General features: G+C 38.1%; 2 protein-coding genes across 2 annotated transcripts in view; one reads left to right on the forward strand and one right to left on the reverse strand.

Annotated features, from left to right (window-relative positions):
- The window catches only part of znf408 (zinc finger protein 408), a 35,889-nt gene extending 23,735 nt beyond the window's left edge, over positions 1 to 12,154 (reverse strand). The window contains exons 1-3 of the mRNA XM_059349429.1: positions 12,050 to 12,154; positions 9,199 to 9,484; positions 3,048 to 3,106 (exon numbers count right to left, since the gene is read on the reverse strand). Of these exons, the coding sequence (XP_059205412.1) occupies positions 3,048 to 3,106; positions 9,199 to 9,480 (341 nt within the window). The 5' untranslated portion in view covers positions 9,481 to 9,484; positions 12,050 to 12,154. The remainder of the gene's footprint in view (positions 1 to 3,047; positions 3,107 to 9,198; positions 9,485 to 12,049) is intronic.
- Positions 12,155 to 14,310: 2,156 nt separating this feature from the next.
- Positions 14,311 to 17,058, forward strand: LOC131981439 (uncharacterized). The gene is made up of 3 exons (XM_059345712.1): positions 14,311 to 14,943; positions 15,531 to 15,663; positions 16,127 to 17,058. The coding sequence occupies exons 1-3, from the start codon at positions 14,372 to 14,374 to the stop codon at positions 16,841 to 16,843; spliced, it is 1,422 nt and encodes a 473-aa protein (XP_059201695.1). The 5' UTR covers positions 14,311 to 14,371; the 3' UTR covers positions 16,844 to 17,058.
- The last annotated feature ends 3,273 nt before the right edge of the window (positions 17,059 to 20,331 follow it).

A 20,331-nucleotide genomic window follows, 5' to 3' on the forward strand; every position in this document is an offset into this window, starting at 1 on the left:
TCTCTGGGAGAGAAAAATAGGGCAGTTTGTAATCAGGACACAACACAGTACACAGCCCGCAGCAGGAGGACGTGTTGGCACTACACGCACAGCCAGCACCACACACACACACAGCCAGCACCACACACACACACACACACACACACACACACACACACACACACACACACAGCCAGCACCACACACACACACACACACACACACACACAGCCAGCACCACACACACACACACACACAGCCAGCACCACACACACACACACACACACAGCCAGCACCACACACAGCCAGCAACACACACACACACACACACACACACACACACACAGCCAGCACCACACGCACACACACACAGCCAGCACCACACACACACACACACACACACACACACACACACACACACACACACAGCCAGCACCACACACACACACACACACACACACACAGTGTTGACACAAACAGCACACACACAATATGGTAAAAACCTTGAATATGGAGCAAGCGAGGGAGAACTTGTTGGAGGAAGAGATGCTTTTTATTGAATTATGAAGTCAGTTTCACATGGTGTGATGATAATTTCTAACATCATGGTATTACTTTAAGGATCAAGTCTTTATAGTCCTAAGAGGAAGATGGATAAAGCGTGTTTTCTGTGCATTAATTAGAAAAAACTGTTAAACCCTGCTGAGGTCAAATACTTCTCTGGTTTTAAATACATTGTTTTATGTTCATCATTTAATAATGCTGTACAGCTTTTGTCTTTTATGATGCTGTTTGTTTAAGAGTTTAGAATGCTGTTGCTCTATTTTTGTTTCATAAAGAAACATATTGATTATCTTTATCGTTTTGTTAGGATGGCAACCAGATTTTAGTCACATGCCTCATCTGTCCCTCTATTTTAGAAAATCCAGATACTTAATGTTCATGACATCAATCTCTCAAATATGCGTTTTTATTTTTAAGGTATATTCAGATCATGAAAACTTTACAAAGCACTTTAAGACTTATTTTAAATTTAATTCTCAAGTTCACTCTTATCCATCGCATCAATCTTTAGATCTTCATCCTTCAAGAGTTCTCACATACAGAGGTCAATTTATTGTTAAATTTAGGGACTAAATTATGGAATACCTTTTCCCATCTGGCAATGAACTCCATCGCTAAAAAATGTTTCAAAAGAGTCTAAAAGCCCATTTAACTGCTGTTTTAAAACTCTAATTCACACACAAATACACTTTTATATCATGTTCATTTTTGTTTTTATATTGTTATATTGTAATTGTCATTAAAACTTGTCATTAAAACTTGTTGTTGATGTTATACATATGTTTTTTTCTATTATCAGTTTGTTATTACTTTCTTATCATGAAATTTTAGGTGGAGGCTTTAAATAAGCCCATCTGGGTTTTCTGCCTCTCCCTGCACTTTACACTATTCGTTATCTTTGTCATTTTATGTTATTATAACTGTGCAAATAAATAAACCTAAACCTATCTGCATTTATGATTCAGTTTTCCAGCTGGCAGCCACTCTGCATGGATGGTTTTGTTAGTATTTGTTCCATCACTTGGTCCAGATTCAAATATCTCAGTAGCTATTTAATTGATTACCATGAAATTCAGTAAAGATATTCATGTTCACCAGAGGATAAATCTGGGGAAACATTTTTGGTGATCCTTTAACTTCTAAGTCCAGCTTTGGTCATTAGTATTAGGTATTTGGTCATAAACCAAATACCTGCAGACCCTGTCGATCAGCGGGAGCTCAGAGGAACAGGCTGTCTATATTGTGCTCCAGCGAATGTGGCCAAATGCAACAGATTTCATCTCAAATTGAAAGTGTGTTTCCGTCTGTACTGAGAGCTGTCCACTTGTGAACAGATCACCCAGGATCATATTAATACCAAGCATGAAGAGGCTCTATGTCTCTCTTCTCTCACAATCTCTCTGTCTCTTTTTAAAATGAGTCAACAAACCGACAGCCAAGCCAACCTTTAATTTCAACGCCATGAAATGTAGAGAAGTTATTCTCCCCTCGTCCTGAATCGATACAAGAGTACTTTCATGTTTTATGAATGAATTGATATTAGAGGTGTGAATCCCCAGAAGCTGCACAATACGATTTTATCCCGATACTTGAGTCACATAAATTTGTCAAATAAAAGAAAATTCTCAGTCTTTTCATCTCACTTCAGTCTTTTTATTTCTCCACAATGAGAGTCAAACCCACAGACTGACCAACAAAGTATTCAGTCAAACTGAACTGAACTGATATCAAACATGTATGGACGACAACAACTGCAGCATTTTATCAAACTTTCACAAACAACAAGCTACACTGCTCTGAAGTTTCTTGAGTAAAACATAAAATAAGCTGAATTTGGCAGCATTATTTAAAGAAATTCCCAACACAATATCCTGATGCACAATTTCTAAAAAAAATTCTTGTAATTTTGATTTGTTTTCTGGTAATTTTGATTTTTCTCTGGTTATTCTACCTTTTTTCTGGTAAATTTGACTTTTTTTATTGTAGTGTAAACTTTTTTTTACTAGTAATTCTACTTTTTGAAAAATATTAAAAAAAATAAATCTAATGGCCTCTAATTGATACACAAGTTGAAGTAGCTGCAGTGTGTGTGTGTGTGTGTGTGTGTGTGTGTGTGTGTGTGTGCGTGTGTGTGTTTTACCATCAGTGACTGTCATCTCTAAAGTTATTCTACATTCACAAAGTAATACCCACCAAACCAGGGACACTTTGGGGGGTAAAATGACTCCAAAACATTTATTTTATAATTTTAATGGATTTTCAAACTAAAAATCACTTCAGATTAATGAAATATGCGATCCATGAGTGGAAAAACTGTACATGACTCCTGCAACAGGTCTGAATCACTTGTAAATTGTCTTTGTGCAAAAGAGAAAATTGGTGAATTATTTGAGTTCTCCTGCCACTGAAGAATAAATATGTCCGTATGAGTCGTTCTTCCCTGAAGCCCATAAGGACTTAAGAGGACAGAAATCAACAGTTCCCCAGTTTGTGTGTCAACTCACTTGATCCAGATGGCTCTTTGTAGTGAGGCTTCTTCATTTACCGCTGACTCCATCACTGCCTGCAAAACACAACAGAGAAGTTTAAATTACAAGATGAGTTTTAACGCAGCTCAACCCTCTGAACCCCAACAAGCTGTTTTAGGGCATTTTTGGCTTTTTTTACATTTTACTCTGTGTCCTCGTGTTTCACTGCAATATATAAAATCTATATAAATCTATAAGTCCTGCAGCTCTAATGAATCAGCACAATCATGGCTCGAAGTCGGAAAAACTCAAGCATGTCTTGGTGCAGAATAACACAGTTAGAATGACAAAAGGCATTTTGAGTTCTTATTTTTTTTAATTGCAATAAAATTTTATTTTTATATATAAACACTTTTCCAAGCGCCCACAAGTGTCATTAACATTGGTGGGAAAACAGTTTTCTCCACATATTGTACATATTGAAGTATTGTCATGTTTCCAGCCTCTCCTGACATAAAATGACCAAAAAAGAAGACGTAAAATTATGGAAAAAAGATGTAAAACCCCCAAAATCACCCAAAAGATACAAAATTACCATCAAAAGATGTAAAATGACAAAAAAGATATAAAATGACAAAAAAGACACAAAATGACCAAAAAATTGGACAAAAAAGACACAAAATGCAAAAAGAAACGCAAAATGACCAAGAAAGTTTGTTCCACATATTGTACATTGAAGTATTATGTTTCCAGCCTCTCCTGCCCTCTCCCCTCTGTTCTGTGTGAACAGCATCTCCTGTCCTGTAAATGGACCTGGTAAATGGACCTGCACTTATATAGCGCTTTTCTAGTCGCCTTGCGACCACTCAAAGCGATTTACACTACAGACTGCGCTCATTCACCCTTTCACACACACATTCATACTGGTGGCAGAGGCTACCCTAAACGGCCCCACCTGCCACCATTGGGAATTCATTCACACACCGATGAACGCAGCATCGGGAGCAATTTGGGGTTCAGTATCTTGCTCAAGGATACTTCGACATGTAGGCTGCGACGGTCAGGGATCGAACCACCAACCCTTCGGTTAGGGCAACCAATTCTACCAACTGAGCCACAGCCGCCCCATGAATGTCTGCTCTGTCCTCTCTGCTCTGTGTAAACAGCCTCTCCTGTCCTCTCCTCTTTGCTCTGTGTAAACAGATTTTCAGTGAATATTTGTCACGTGACCGTTGGTCTCAGCCAAATCAATCATGTCTTCACAGTGTCTCTGAGGAGCAGAACTTAATGTTTTTTTTTTTTTTTTATTAGTTTTTAACAGGATCTGGTGAGTGCAAACACTTTATTTTTGATGATTTGTGATTCTGACAGAAATATCACTATTTCAAACTTCATTTTGGTCACTTTTTCATAAGGGAAAGGTCCATAACTTATAATCCGTTCAAGGACTGTTAGAAAGTTCAAACTCAGAGGATAATGCCTGTTTTTACAGTTTCTTTCTAGGATAAACAGTGCATCTTTAGCGATCTTTTAAAGAAAACATGCCTTTAAATAATGATTAAAACGGTTCAGAGGGTTACAAAATCAGGCAACTGTTCCCAAATGATCTTATCGTCCACAAGGAGAACTCATAAAAGTTCCTTTCTCAGAGTTTCCACTGAAGACTTGTTCACACTCTGAGGATCTGAGAGAGCCGCTCGGCTTACATCACACAATAAAGACGCTTCCTCAACAGCTGACAGTTACTTTGATATTCACGATCATAATAGAGATGATTAATGTCCGTGTCTGACTCAGTCCCACTTAGTACAAAGTAAAACTGAACCGATGGGTCGGTTGTGCTCTGAATGGATATTGATTGCATTGCCCTTGTAAATTATCCACAGTACATCTTTTTATCTGTGAAGCCGCGTTGACTCTTTCTCCTGGTGTTCTGGGGAAATGACAAGGGCTGATTCATTATCTTCCCACAGGGTCGCCACTAAATAAAGCAGGCCGGCGCTCACTCTGCTCCTTCTGTCTCATCCCGAGATAAAGTGGTTTCAAAGTAAAGACGCTGCTGCTGCTGAATGTGGAATTCTGACACACTCTGACTTTTAATGGGAGAAGAAAAACCCATCACAGAATAAGATAAATGTTAATAAATCTGATTTTACAGCTGGAATATGCATTTCTGGACAGCTTCTTCATTGCAAAGTGCTCATTATTTTGTGTTTTTTTTTCTGCAGGACTGGTTCAGGATAACAAGTTCAGGTGCAGCCCTCATTCAGGCTCACATGTAAGATAATTGCAGGTTCCTGTTGGGGCTAAATTTGACTACCTGGTGCATTGACGACAGCAAAATTATATTGTAAGTACGTGGGCCTCAGAGTGTCAGCTGCATGATGGAGAAACAAAGACGAGTTTGAGTTTCAGACAAAAGTATTACGACACACATGAATGTGAAGTGAAGAACTGAAATGGAGTTTTAAAGTGAACTATTTCTCCTGGGAAAGTTAAACAGCTTTAAGTTGACAAGAGGTTACTGCTGCTCAATAGCTCAGACTAAAATATCTCAACAACTTTTGGAGGGATTGCCTGAAAGTTTGTACAAACTTTTATGGTCCTCAGAGAACGAATCTTCCTCCAATTCCTCCAGCGCCACCATGAGGTTTACAGTTGGAGTTTTGAGTTAAACTATTGGATGGATTGTGATGACATTTAAATTTTGGCTTTCATCTTCGCTTCAGGATGAATTTTATTAATGTTTAGATCCTGTAACTTTTTTTATCTAAAGCCATCACCAGGTCATCTTTTTATTAAACTTTTTATTAATTCCCATTAGTGGAGCATTTTAAGTACCTGGGCACGATTTTAGATAAAACTCTAAGTTTTCATGAAACTTCTGTGAGTATTTTTAAGAGCCAACCAGCAACTGCTTTAATCAGGAAGCTGAGAAGCTTTGGTGTAAGCCAACACATTCTTGAGATGGCTTACAAGGGACTGGTTGAAAGTATTCTACAGTTTGATATGACTGCTTGGTTTGGTAACTTGATTGTGAATGACAAGAACAAGCTTTCCACAATTCTTCAGACTGCAGGGAAGGTGGTTGGCAAGCCACAAAGACACCTTGATGACATCTTGAACAGTGCCGTGCTTAGGAAGGCTAAACAGATATTTGTAGATTCTTCACATCCACTGAACTCTGAGTTTGAGTTGCTCCCGTCTGGCCTCAACCCCGTGCCATACAGGCGCTGAACGCCAAATGATCAAGACCTCAGTATTTAAATGTGTTCACCTGCTGCTGCCATTTCCTGCCCATTTGCACAATAGTTCTTTGCTGTATGTTTTTATTGGTGTAAAGTGTATTGCCAGTGTATTTATATATTACTTATGTGTATTTATATTTATTCAGAGACTGTATGGTTTTATGCATGTCATGTTTGTATCTGAAATATTGGAGAATCCAAAGACAAATTTCCGCCACAGTGGACAATAAAGTTCTATCTATCCATCTATCTATCTATCCATCTATCTATCCATCTATCATCCATCCATCCATCTATCATCCATCCATCCATCCATCCATCCATCCATCCATCCATCATCCATCCATCATCCATCTATCAATCCATCCATCAATCAGTCAATCAATCAGTCAGTCAATCAATCAATCCATCTATCAATCAATCAATCAATCAATCAATCATCCATCCATCCATCCATCTATCATCCATCATCCATCCACCCATCATCTATCATCCATCCACCCATCATCTATCAATCCATCCATCTATCATCCATCCATCCATCCATCAGCTTCAACTGTACGTTGTCTTTAATGCTAATTATGGGCTGTAACAGTTTGAAGCTTTGTTCATAATGTTGATGTTCTAAATCTAAATTAACATTTGAATCCTGTTTCCTACCTGCAGCTGTCAGACTCTACAACCAGCACTGCTGCCAGTACACCACACACACAAATACTGACAATAATTGCACTATAATGTACACAAACTGTTCAATATCGGTACCTTCCAACTACTTCAATTAGGGGTATTATCATTTCATTGTGCAATATAAATACTTTTCTCTGTGTAATGGTGCAATTTCAACTGTTGAGTCAGTCTATACTGTATAAATTGTTCATAATTTGACATTTTTTCATGTTAAAATTGTTAATACTTTCATATTTCTCGTTAATATTGCTTGTTTACTATTTATTGTTATTTTATTGATGCTTCTTTCTGTTTTTCCTCTATATCTTTTGCTGCTGCAACACTGAACATTTCCCTGTTGTGGGACTAATAAATTACTAGTATTATATTATACTATTTGTTTTCATATTTCTTGGTTTCCAACTCGTGTGATCCAAACATTTCCATAAACTACTGAGCGGTGAAAAAGGTGAAAAGTATTGAAAAGAGATAATCATTTCAAAAGTTCAAAACATAGACAAAATAAAATATTTTGTCAGATGAAAAAAATCATCTGACAAAATATTCAATTTTAAAAACAACATTTTCACTATGATCAAAAAACGATTTACTCTCCAGCTGACTGAGCACAAAGAGAGGAGGAAACATGAATTACAGTTATAAAAACACAATAACAACCAATCTATTTGGACCTAAGTTGATTTAATTACTTATTTCATCCGAAAAATCACTTTATTCAAATTGAAGCTTTTGTTTGAGGATTTTTAAAATATATCTTTCTGGTGATGATTCAATGTCACAAAACATGATGACAGACATTCAAAAGCTTTATTCAAAACCTCAATGAAAGCTTCAAAAAGACTGAATGTGTTGCATTCTCACACACTCAATAAAGATGGAAAACATTATAAGTGCTATTATACTGGATCTTATCTCTGTTATTGTAGTTACTTTTTACCTTATTACAGGAACGTTTCATTTAATGTATAGTAGCATCACTGTGTTCAATTGTCTTATTGTGTTTATTTTCTTTCCGCTTCATGCTGATTTGTTGTAAAACTAATTTCCTCTTGCAAGACAACAAAGATCTCAACAGAACTGAATAAGAAGCTTTCAAAACGTAGTTTATATGTACAAAGTTAAATGGAGAAGTTAAAGATTACAGGTACAAAACTCTTTGAAGGTCAATGTTATATATTATTCATTCATTCATTATCCTTAACTGCTTATCAACACTAAGGTCGCGGGGGGCTGGAGCCGATCCCAGCTGACATTGGGCGAGAGGCGGAGTATACCCTGGACAGGTCGCCAGACTATCGCCTTATAGGCGCGTTTCCATCAGGTACTTTTCTCTCTAGTGAGCTGCTATGGGTGTGGCTTGGGAGAGAGGATCCACCCAACTTCACCAGTTAGCGCCTCAGGTAGCAGCTCAGAAAGTAACTGCCTCGCGTCTGTACTTTCTGAGCTGCTACTGAGCGGCAGTTTCGTGAATGCGTGATTCATTTGCAGACTGGTGCAAACTGGATGCTGAGGGGTTAACTCCTGCTCTGACTGCAGCTGGGAGAGACTGCTGCAGGAGGACTGGGCCGCTTGTGAGTGCTTTTGCACGGCGTTACTCGTTAAGAAGAGTAGGAACGAGTCTCTAAAAGTCTCCAATAACACCAGAAAAAGTCACTAGATTTGTCACTAGACGCTTTTTTGAAAAAGAGTCTTTAGAGAGGTCTGAATAGTCGCTAAATATAGAAACAAAGTCTCTTAGTTGGCAACACTGCTTGCCGCGTCGGTCTGTTGTCACATTCGAACTCCGTTGGTTAGCAGCTACAAAAGTAGCTGTATGGGAACAGAGGCCGAGGGGAACTAACTCGTGGTCGGAGCCAAAACACTCAACACCAAAACACTCAAAACTCTGCTTTTTAAAAAGTACTTAGTGGAAACACGCCTTTAGAGGCAGACAATCACGCTCTCATGCACTCCTACGGGCAATTTAGAGTCACCAATAAAAACTCAGCTGCATGTTTTTGGACTGTGGGAGGAAGCCGGAGTACCCAGTGAGAACCCACGCTGACACAGGGAGAACATGCAAACTCCACACAGAAGAGCTGCAGGCCAGAGTCGAATGTTCTTTTAAGAAGAATAAAATTACAAACTGACAAAACAAACAAAAAATACAATTTATCTTAACTTTGATAGAGATAAAAGCCTGCTCTGTGTGCATGTTTTGTTTCTAGTGTTTTAATGTTCATAATCTTTAAAAATTTGCTTCAGTTTACCTTCTCTGCCTCTGTGCTGCTGGCCGGCCCCCTTTTGAACTCAGAGTTCATCGTGAGTTCATCGTCTCGGCTGCGAGCCTTCAGGTCGCTGTGATACCTCGAGGCCCACTCCGTGTCCCCGTCCCTCCCCAGAAGGGATCCAGCCTGCAGCGAGCGGCCAACCCACCACAGCCCCATCCTGCCCCCACAGAGCCCTGAGGGCCCCACGGCGAAGCCGCAGGGAAGCAACGTGGAAAGAAATGAGGCGAGAGCAGACGGGAGGGGAGGAGCGAGGCAGGCCATCAACCTGAACAGAGACAAGAAAAACAGGTTACAGACAAAAAGACTAAAAGTTTAAAAAATGATGAAGTTACTTTCAACCACAATGCTGCACATGGAGAGTTAAAGATTTACCTAAACACCTCAAATTTTACATCATGATCTCGCTTTTAAATAAACTTTGGCCTGTTTTTATACAGTCATGGAAAAACTTATTAGACCACCCTTGTTTTCTCTAATATCTTGTTCATTTTAATGCCTGGTACAGCTAAAGGTACATTTGTTTTCCATGGTTTTCTTGAAACTGATTTTGGTTATTATCAAGAAAACCATGGAAAATGTCTAGATATAATCTCTTAAATTAAACTCTTATGAGCTATTTTTGTTGTTATCATTTGTCCAAAACAAATGTACCTTTAGTTGTACCAAGCATTAAAATGAACAAGAAAACAATGGTCTAATAATTTTTTCCATGACTGTACATGCAATGTCAAATTTATGGTTATTTTTCATTTGATAAGCATTTTCCAAATAAATTCTGTTTCATAGCCCTAATGGCTTTTGTAGCATCCTTAAATGACCAACTGTGATTATTATTATTATTATAGGTGAAATAAGTAATGCAGCAATGAAACAGTATTTCACTGTTTTTCACTATCAAGACGACACCTCTGTTATGAAATTCTTTCTCCAATCAAATCAAGATGATAACATGAAGTATACCTTTTCGTATAACTTGTTATTAACCATTAATAAATAACATTTGATGCCAGAGTTCCGGTATTTCTGAATGTTGGCTGTCTTTCATTGCTTACTGTGAAACCTCAATGGTTCTTGGTTATTGTAATTATTTATTTACACCTGAGCTTCTTTTCCTGCTGTGAGGAGTGAAACTGTCTGCTGTGTTAAAGCTCTATAAACTGAGCTCAGACCAGGTGTTTTCTACTGTTCACCGAGTCAAATAAAGCTCCAGCTGTGGTAAATTAACCTAATGCACACCACAGTCTTTCTTTACTGAACAGGTTTAAAAAATAGACGTACCTACTAACAGTGATGGAAGAAGTCTGAGGATCTTTTAAAAAAGTAATAAAACCCCTATTTTTATTTTATTTTTAAGTCTGTAAAGTCGTTTAATATTACAAAAAAAAACTCATATTTGTACATATCTCACAATATTGAAAATTCATTTATAAACCAAATAAACACCAGTAAAATAGTAGCCAAAACTTTGTAGGGGCCTGGGAGGGGTTAGTAGTTCATGTGAATGCATGTTAAACAATATTCAAATGCACACTGCTGGCCATCTGAATGCTAAATCCAATTTATTAATATTACTTTTTTAATCTGTAAAGTTTGATTTAGCTAGACTATATTACAACAAAAATCTTACAATATTGAAATTGAATGGATAAAGGAGCCTGCTTCATCACACAGAAATAAATATTTAGGCCAAACTCGAACAGAAAAGTGTTCGACTTACACAATAAAAACGTGTGAAATAATGCTCATATTAAATACAATATTAAAATGCACATTGCTGGCCTTCTCATAGATAAATCAAATTATTAATATTGTTTGTTATTTAACTGTTTAATCCGTAAAGCAGTTTCATTTGAATTAAAATAAAGCAGTTTAATTAAATTGTGTCATGACAGGTTATATAAAACAACATCACACAGATACAGATGAAAAATGTTTAAATTTCAAAATAAAAACAATAAATAAATCCAATTATATATATATATATATATATATATATATATATATATATTTTTTTTACTTTTTTGAGTGTGCAAAGCAGTTTAATTTAGCTAGGTTTTATTACAAAAATAATGTCATCATAGTATACATCGCATATACATCGCATATATATATATGTATATATATATATGTGTGCATTTTATAATATTAAAATGCACACTGCTGGCCTTATAGATTTTTTTATTAATAATTAAAAAAATATTGTTTGTTATTTCATTTTACCTTTTAAAACCCGTAAGGCGGTTTGATTTACAATACTAGACCAAGCTTAACGTGGAAAATGTTCAAATTACATAATAAAAACAAATTAATCCAATAATTCATATATTTTGTTATTCAATTTCACTTTTTGAGTCTGTCAAGCGGTTTCACGTAGCTAGGTTATATTACAAAAAATACATCGTAATACCGCAGATGGGTAATATACTTATAATTAAGTAGCCTATTCTTACACTTTATATAAAAAATATATTAATATATAATCTCCTGACCGTCCGACTAGCTAACGCAGGGAAAAGCCATTTCTTGCCAACATCGATCAACACAGCCGCGCTAACATACTCAATGGCAGCCTCAACTATTAAACTGTGGATGTTGTGGGTCTCAGAAAAATCACAAAACAATACAACATGTCTTTTTCCTCATTTACCAAAGCTAACAATAACAGTGTCAGTCGCAATCTTTTCCAGCAACTTTTACGGTGCGTTAGTATCGGTTAGCTAAGTGGTTTTCGTCAGCAAAAGACAGATTAATCGATCGTTTTAATAATGAAAGTAATTGAGTACATAATTCGCAGATATTGGGTGTTTTAATTGATTATTTGTGATCATACCACTTTAATTATTCCGATGTAAACTCTGGAAAAGCCATCGTTATCCAGCGAGAAAAGGCACCAACGAAAGTCCTCGTCGTCTTCGGTCCGACCGGAAACCCAGTTTGTGTGGTGTATTTGGTTCCGCAAACAGTCACAGATACTACCGCAAAAAAGCCTTTCTTTCTCTATGAATATATGCCCTTTAAAATTGTTCATTGGTGCAAACAAGTTATCTTTAATTTTTAAGAGTTTTTTTGTCATCATAGTACCTGATATTCATGTTAATTTATTGATATGTCTGTAATAATATGCATAAAAGTCCCAGCATTATTTTTATGTGATCAATTTTCAAAGGTCACAGAAACCCTCCAAATAGAAAATAAGTCTATAATGAAAAAAGACACCAAGGGGACTAACAGATGTAATAAAAGGAAAGAAAGGGAAATAATAACATGTTATATAAATATTTTTGAAGAGCTTACAGTCGCTACATATTTTAACATTTCTTTATCCAGATATAGAGAAAATTATTTGTTTGACATTGATGTGTGTGTGACTTAAGTTATATGCTTTGCTAAGGTTCCCTGGACTTCTGAAAGCTTACCTGGGCCTCACATATCGACAAACTGAAAACTAAGTGCAAAAAGATGAATAACTTATTACGGTGTCTGTCAGGGCGAGACTGGGGAGCAAACAGAACAGCACTACTAAATATCTATCGGGCTCTTATGAGAGCAGCCCTAGATTATGGTTCAATCGCTTATATGTCTGCAGCAGAAACTCACCTTAAAAAGCTTGACGTGGAACGGGCTCAGGCTCTCAGAATTTGTTGCAGAGCATTTAAAACATCACCAGTCTCGGCAATGCAAGTCGAAATGGGGGAATTGCCGCTCAGAATTAGGAGAGTCAAGCTCATGTTGGCATACTGGGTAAACCTACAAGGTCACAGCAGGTCACACCCCACCAAGGCTACCTTAGAAGATTGTTGGGAGCATAATAAGATCAATCGCTTTAGCTTTGGGTGCGTTGGCAATGCCAAGGCACAACAGACAGGCCTCTGAACTGCATTTTAGCCCCACCGTTCCAATATCCATCATACCTCCATGGAGATTTGTAATGCCATCAGTAGACACCAGCCTGCAAGGAAAATTGAAGCAGAAACCAAAAATGATCAAGGAAATGATAATAGCACAAAATTATATAGAACAGCAGCAACCAGGCAAACTAATCATATTTACAGATGGCTCAAAAGACCCAGAGACTGGACACACAGGTGTTGCTTTCTATATCCCTCAATACGAAAAAGCAGTCAAAAAGAGAACTTCAGACCACCTCTCAGTGTACGCAGAACTTATGGGTATACTTCTAGCAATACAGTGGGTCAATGAAAACAGCCATCAAAACATCATCGTGGCATCTGATAGTTTGTCAGCACTCTTAAGTATATGGTCGGGGAAATCAGCATGTAGACAAGACATCCTGTATGAGATTTTTCACTCACTGCTCGTACTGCACAATAAGGGTTTTGGTCATCTCCTTCCTTTGGGTTCCTGCACACATAGGAGTTGATGGAAATGAGAATGTAGATATCTTTGTGAAAGATCTGGCAAGAATACTGGGATTTGAGCGACACAGGGAGACATCTCTATAATATACAAAATCATGTTGGGGCGGGCGGAGTCAGGAGTAGGAACCCAAAGGAGGAGATGGCCATCTCACGCCTTAGGATCGGACACACAGGATTAAACCAAACACTCCATAGAATAAGCAAGCACCCTACAGGGCTTTGCAGCCACTGCAGTGAACCAGAAACAGTCAAACATGTGCTGGTAGAATGTAAGATGTACTATGCTGAAAGATAGAGACTTCTAGAGGATGAGAAACACAGTAACACCCTGGAAAGTCTTCTTGGGAAAAAATCATGCAAAGAAAACAAGCCCCTATTTAATTACCTGAGGGAAACAGGACTGCACGGGATTGTAAAATGCTATTATTTACACTATTGTTTCTCCCTTTTCCCATTAAATTATTAATTAATTAATTAATTAATTAATTAATTAATTAATTAATTAGTTAGTTAGTTTATTTATTTATTTATTTATCAGTATTCATATTTTCTCTCCTTATTTTCCTGTCAATCTACTGCTCCACACTCCAGTCAGCAGGTGGCGGTAAAGCTCCTGTACGTTGGTCTGCCGACCGCCAATAAAACTCAACAGAAGAAGAAGAAGAAGAAGAAGAAGAAGAAGTTGTCAACTCTGTTTCCGGTTCAAGCCAGACGGGGCTAATTCAGCGAAGCTAATGTCAACAGAAACCTAGAAAACAACAACGGGCAAAAACATGAACATGAGGGGTTCGTACAATGTAAAAAGTGTCGTCAGGTATCAGCACAGGAAAACCGGCTCACATGATCATTGTTGTGTTCCACTATGCTGTAATTCCAGTCGATACAACGCGGTGTTGAGTTTTCACCGCTTCCCCAGAGACTATGAACTCTGCCAGGAGTGGCTGCACAGAATAAGGCGAGAGTCTTTGACGGTAACAGTCGGCACAAAGGTGTGCAGCAGACATTTTGTCAAAGGTGATATCAGCATTACAAAACAAGGGAAAAGGACTTTAAGAGCCGGAGCTGTTCCGTCTTTATTTCAGTGGAACAACTACACCGAAGAGCAGATCCGACCCGGGGTCTGGGAGCTCAGCGCATCCCCAGAAGAGTCCGACCCTGAGGAGTCTGAAGACAGTTTACAGCAAATAGAAGACAATGCAGCACTGGCAGTGGTTCTGGATCATGGTTACTGTCTTAGCAATAAACAAAATGACAGTAACAACCAGCTTCATACCAGGCTTTTACAAGATCCAAGTGGGCTGCAGAGGTTCGCTGGATCACCTGAGGACATTCAGTTTTACACTAGGTAAGACAAACTAAAGCTAAGGGGCATTTCTAGGATTTGAGGACATCGGCAAATTGGGGAATGTAACTAATTAATTTAATAATTATTATTTTTATAGCACCTTTCATAGATTAAATGCAGCTCAAAGTGCTTCACAGTATGGCATTAAAAACCAATCGAGGCAACGAGAAGTAGCCTGCTTAATAGTGTGTAAATAAAAAAATAAGAACATTAATAAGATATAAAAAGAGTAAAAGATGAAATTGAACAGCAGGAAAATAAAAGTAGTAAAAATGAAAGCAGAAAAAGATCTAAATAAACTCAAGTTTAGGTACTTGTACGTTACTGTAAGTATTTCCATTTATGTAACTTTAAACAGCATTTATTTTAACAGCCAATGTAAATTCATTAAGTACATTGACTTAACTTAATGTACTGATACAATTTTGAGGTTCTTGTAGTTGAGTATTTGCCCTGTTTTCTAAGTCACCCCAAGCATTGTTTTCTGCAGTATATGTTCTAATATCAGTCATATTTGACACTGATATATCTGTGATGGGTCCTTTCAGTTCCATGTGGGCTATTGTTTCATGTGTGTTTATTTTAAGATTCACCTCTTATGAACATCTGATGGCATTCTGGACTCTCATTGAACCAGCAAGATCAATGATGGTACGCGCTACAAGGGCCAGAGGAACCTTTTCTTCTGCTGTGAGAGATGAGGCTTTCAGCAGACCAAGAGTAAGTACATGACTGTCACTGTAAAAGTCACCCAGCAGCATAACAACACAAGAGAGTCACTGGGTCAGGTCAGTGTAAAAATGTTAGTTTGACATTAAGCCCAAGAATGGGCGTGACCGTTATACCGTTTTTTGCCAGTAGGTGTCGCACTTGACTCAGCAACTGCTCCAGATAATAATTTGCCAGCTTTTAGTACCAGCATCTGTTTTAAAATGTTCCAAGTGAGGAGAGGGAACATACACAGCCACCCAGAGAAAAGATGCTGGCTGCAACTAATATTTGTTGTAAAATATACTCTGACAGAAGTAAACATACCTGTGCAACAAACAAACCTCATATTGCTTATTATTACAAATGCAAGTTTGTTTTAGCACCAATGTGTCACAATGACACTTGGATATGGATATTGATCCATGTCTAAATCTATGTAATATTCATGATAACATTTTTTCCATCACTCCAGAAACTGGCCCCCATAGATGAGTTTTTCCTGTTTCTGAACTACCTTTCCACTGGATGCAACCTGATGGAGCTCGGCTACCGTTTTAACATCCACCACACAATGGTCTGCAGAGTCATCACATCATGGGCCGACTTCCTCTTCTGCCTGCTTGGTTCAGTTTGTATATGGATGAAACAGGAAAAAATTGAAGCTCATCTTCCTTGTGAGTTCAGGGACTTTGCAGACACAGAAGTAATCGTTGACTGCATCGAGCTGCACTGCCAAACGCCATCTTCCCAGCCACCTGCCGTTTCATTCAAGTCCCACTGCACCTTAAAAGCCATGGTGGGCATGGCGCCGCATGGTGCCGTAACATTTGTGTCAGCAGTCTGTGAAGGTTCCGTGACTGATGAAGAGATCTTCAGAAAATCCGGAATCCTACCTCTCCTGTCCCCTCACATGGCTGTTATGGTCGAAAGGGGATTCTACGTCGATGACCATGTCCCTGGGAAAGTTCACCGGCTTGCCTTTCTGCCTCAAGGAAACCCACTGTCAGTAGACGTTTTTGCGAACTTGTCCATTACTCGTTTGAGAGTCCATGTGGCGAGATTATTCAAGAGAGTCAGGGAAATCAAACTGTTTGATACTGACATTCCCTTCCCCATCTCAGGGAGCATTAATGAGTTATTCACTGTGGCGTGTCTCCTCACCAATTACCAGAATGGTCCAATGGTATAACACAGTGTCAAATATAGTATTTCAAGGTTACACTGTTTTTTAGCAAGGAATAAACTGACATGGTGGTTTTCACAGTTTTCTGATTTCTGACCTCGAGTTATATGGATTAAAATGGGTTCTATGGGTACAAGTCTTTACATACATGTATACTTAATACTAACCTCATACAGTTTAAAAAACATAGTTTTTTTATGCATTAAAATATGTTATTGGCCTATTGTATTTGATAATTTCTGCATACTGGGGTCCCTAAACAGACTGTGAAGTTGATAAAATGGCTATGACTGGAAAGCTGAGATTTGTGGATTCAATGAGCTCAATTTTATTAATGTGTGATGATGTTTGTCCTCATAGTAGCATTTTTTGGAGGTAGTGAAATCTATATATAGATTATATAGATATAGATGGAATCCACTAATCACTAGTTTTTCCAGTTAGGGGATAATTCAGAGTTTAATGTCTTGCGAATGCACTGCCTCATTTATTTTGTCCACTTTTGTTGACCACAGTAGCATAATTTATATTCTATTTTATTATATTATTTTGGTGGTCAAATGCCACTGTGACCTCACAAAATGTTTGGACAAAATATGTAATTGCTATATCTTAACTTCTGCACTATTTGTGTCACTAACCCTAACCCTACGTTTTTGTAAAACCCATATTGGCGTTGTTGGGAGAACCTGAGAATAATCCTTTTATTGCCATTGACTGCTCTATTGTAATAGATTAGCAAAACAAGAATGTATTCCACTGTAGCTGGGTAGAACATTATTTAAGTTTTAATTAAAAGATCAGATATGGACTGAAAAATAACATATTTAAAAATTGCCACTTGTGTCTGAATGATGGGTCTAATTAGTCAACTCCTCTCATGTCTCGGGCTTGTCTACTTATTCAGCTGCTGTCACACTCACCTGCAGTAACCCCTTTAAAAATATGTAGCCTGGTAAGACCATCTTATTATTTAGAGCAAACTGAAGTGTTGAGCTATGAATATGAGGGATAGGACACAAGGTAAATTAACTGTTAATCAGTGAATTGAATTGGTACCTGTAGCAGCCTTATGTTTGGCGCAAGTCTCTTGTGTACAGACAAATTGTCAGACTGTAAAAATATGCAGCTCAGGTACTAAAGTTGATCAACATTATCACACTTGTTGTGTGTTTTTTAAACTGACTAAATACCAAAGCAGGTTCTATAGAAGACATGTTTTTATGCTTGAAAAAGAAAAACATCTTTGCTTGTTCTCTGTACCCTAAAGAAGGAAAATACTAGAAATTGCAAGAGAAGAGGATCTATCACACCCAACCAGCATAAAAGGCATATAAGGTTACTTGTAAATTGTCCTGTTCATTCCTTGACTATTATTTCTGTTTATTTGTCATCTGCGTACTTGACTGTGTTCTTGACACCAACAAAAAGTGCTGCCACAAACCAAGGAAGAAGAGGATGTGGACTTGACTGACCCAACCAGTTTTGCTACTGTGAAGGAACACCATGAGGATTACGACCACATCTGTAAGTTTCTTTGTGTGTATAGTATAAATGGGAGGTGGAGTCTGTATATTTATGTCAGAAAACCTCAAATAAACACCACACATTTTTAAAAAAGCTCACAAATGTTTTTACCAGACTTATGAAATAAGTGACTCAGAAAAAAACTCACACAACAACTAACTCCTGAGCTAAAATGGGATGGACAAGACAGACAATCAGTATCTATTTTGCAGGGGCAATGGCGCTACATCCTGGTCTTAGCACCGCTCAAGATGATTGTGATTGATTTAAAGAAATACAAACAAGCCCAAGCATGTTTTCCCTCTTTCCAGAATGGTAATGAGTGCAGCCAGACCTTTCTCCAGCACTGACACATCACTGGAGAAGGTCTGGCTAGACAAGACTCAATAAAGATATCTCCAATTAGTGAAGCTAAAGATGGTCCAGCTGTGGTTCAGTGTCATTTACTACAGCTCTTTCTCTTGGACACAAAAAATTGTATTAGCTGTATATTTAGTGTACAGATGTGAGAGTGATACCGCTCATCCAACTCATAGCAAGAAAGCCAGGAAATGTGTTTCCCAAAATGCCCTTAAAATAGTTTCACGGGCAATATATTCTTCATTCATTTTAGATTCCTAAAAAGTAGCCTTTTCCTGCACAATATTATATAATATAGTGCTATCATGTTATTCAGTTGTTTGTATAACCTTTTTCTAATATATATATTTAGGACCATGTTGAAGTTCTGGTGCCTAGGCTCTGACAGTAAAGTTAGTGTTTCTAATGTGCTGTAATGTGACAGGGTCATAGCTTGCTAAAGCTGCAAGAAGCACTTAGCAGTATGTTCTAGGTTACAAACATTTTTCTGTTTTCTACTAATTAGCAAGTGCAAAACATGGTGAGAGCAGAGAGGGACGATTCATCCGGAGGCCTGGGGGCAGAGAGGTGAACTGTGTGTTTGGAGGGTGGAGTGCAGAGGAACCTTTAAAGAACTCTATTCAGATCGCAAGGGAATGCTGACGCCATGTGCAACCCACCCTGTTGGGCAAATAGAAATTTACCGTAATTTTATTATTCCTATGAGTCAGCGTCATATGCTATTTACCTCGGCTGCTGCCGCAGAAACACTGAGCTCACTGAGACGGGACGTGAAAGACGTGTCTGTTGTCTGTACCTGGGATACCTGGGCGGTGTCCTTCCAGGAAAGATGGAGGACTAACTGATCTCTGCAGTCTGTTAATTACATAAGTTTCACACTTGTAAACATTTTCAGGTAGGTGTGCTGTATCACATAAGTCAAAAGAGAAACCTGAAGACATTACAGAAGGTACCAACACCAAATATTTTTGTTTGGCATTGATTGATGTGAATACAAACATTCAGACATGTACGTTGATTCTGTTTCATTAAACATTAAACAAGACAAAGTCAAAAGTCAGTGTTTTGTGAGAATAAGGCAAATATATGTCCTTCTCTAAAGGTACCATGTAAAGCCGTTCATATTCATTGCTTTGTATGGCCAATGTGTGAACAAATTTAGTTGAAACTTAGTAAGTGTCGCATGGTATTGCATAAGGATGTGATATTTCTTCGCTGTCCTGAGTGCCTCTCCTCAGCTCCCCATACAGCGGCAACAGCTGGCAAAAACAGCTAACATTTGCTTAGCAATGGAATCCACTAACGGCAACATATGACCGGCACACAACACAGAGTCCAACACAAGTTTCACACAAGCTCATACAAAAATATCTATCAATACAAATCATCTATCAATACGATGCTAGTCAGTCACGTTCAGTCTCGTGTGTGTCACGTCACTGTTTTGTCCAATGCCCTGGATGCTCACGTGCCAAAGCCAGAGATGTATTGTAAGACTTGATACTGGATCAGAAGATGGTACCCATTTAGTACAATGAGCATGCTTACCTGGCGCATATGCCAAAAACATTTCCTAGCTTCCGGGTTTACTTCCATGGTGTACAGTC

The sequence above is a fragment of the Centropristis striata genome, chromosome 2 (genome assembly GCF_030273125.1).
Source record: "Centropristis striata isolate RG_2023a ecotype Rhode Island chromosome 2, C.striata_1.0, whole genome shotgun sequence".
In the NCBI taxonomy this organism is placed as follows: Eukaryota; Metazoa; Chordata; class Actinopteri; order Perciformes; family Serranidae; genus Centropristis; species Centropristis striata.

Coding starts and splice junctions, on each gene's coding strand:
- LOC131981439 (XM_059345712.1), top strand. CDS start 14,372: ATGAACATGAGGGGTTCGTACAATGTAAAAAGTGTCGTCAGGTATCAG. Junction 14,944..15,530: donor GACATTCAGTTTTACACTAG/GTAAGACAAACT, acceptor GTTTATTTTAAG/ATTCACCTCTTATGAACATC. Junction 15,664..16,126: donor AGGCTTTCAGCAGACCAAGA/GTAAGTACATGA, acceptor CCATCACTCCAG/AAACTGGCCCCCATAGATGA.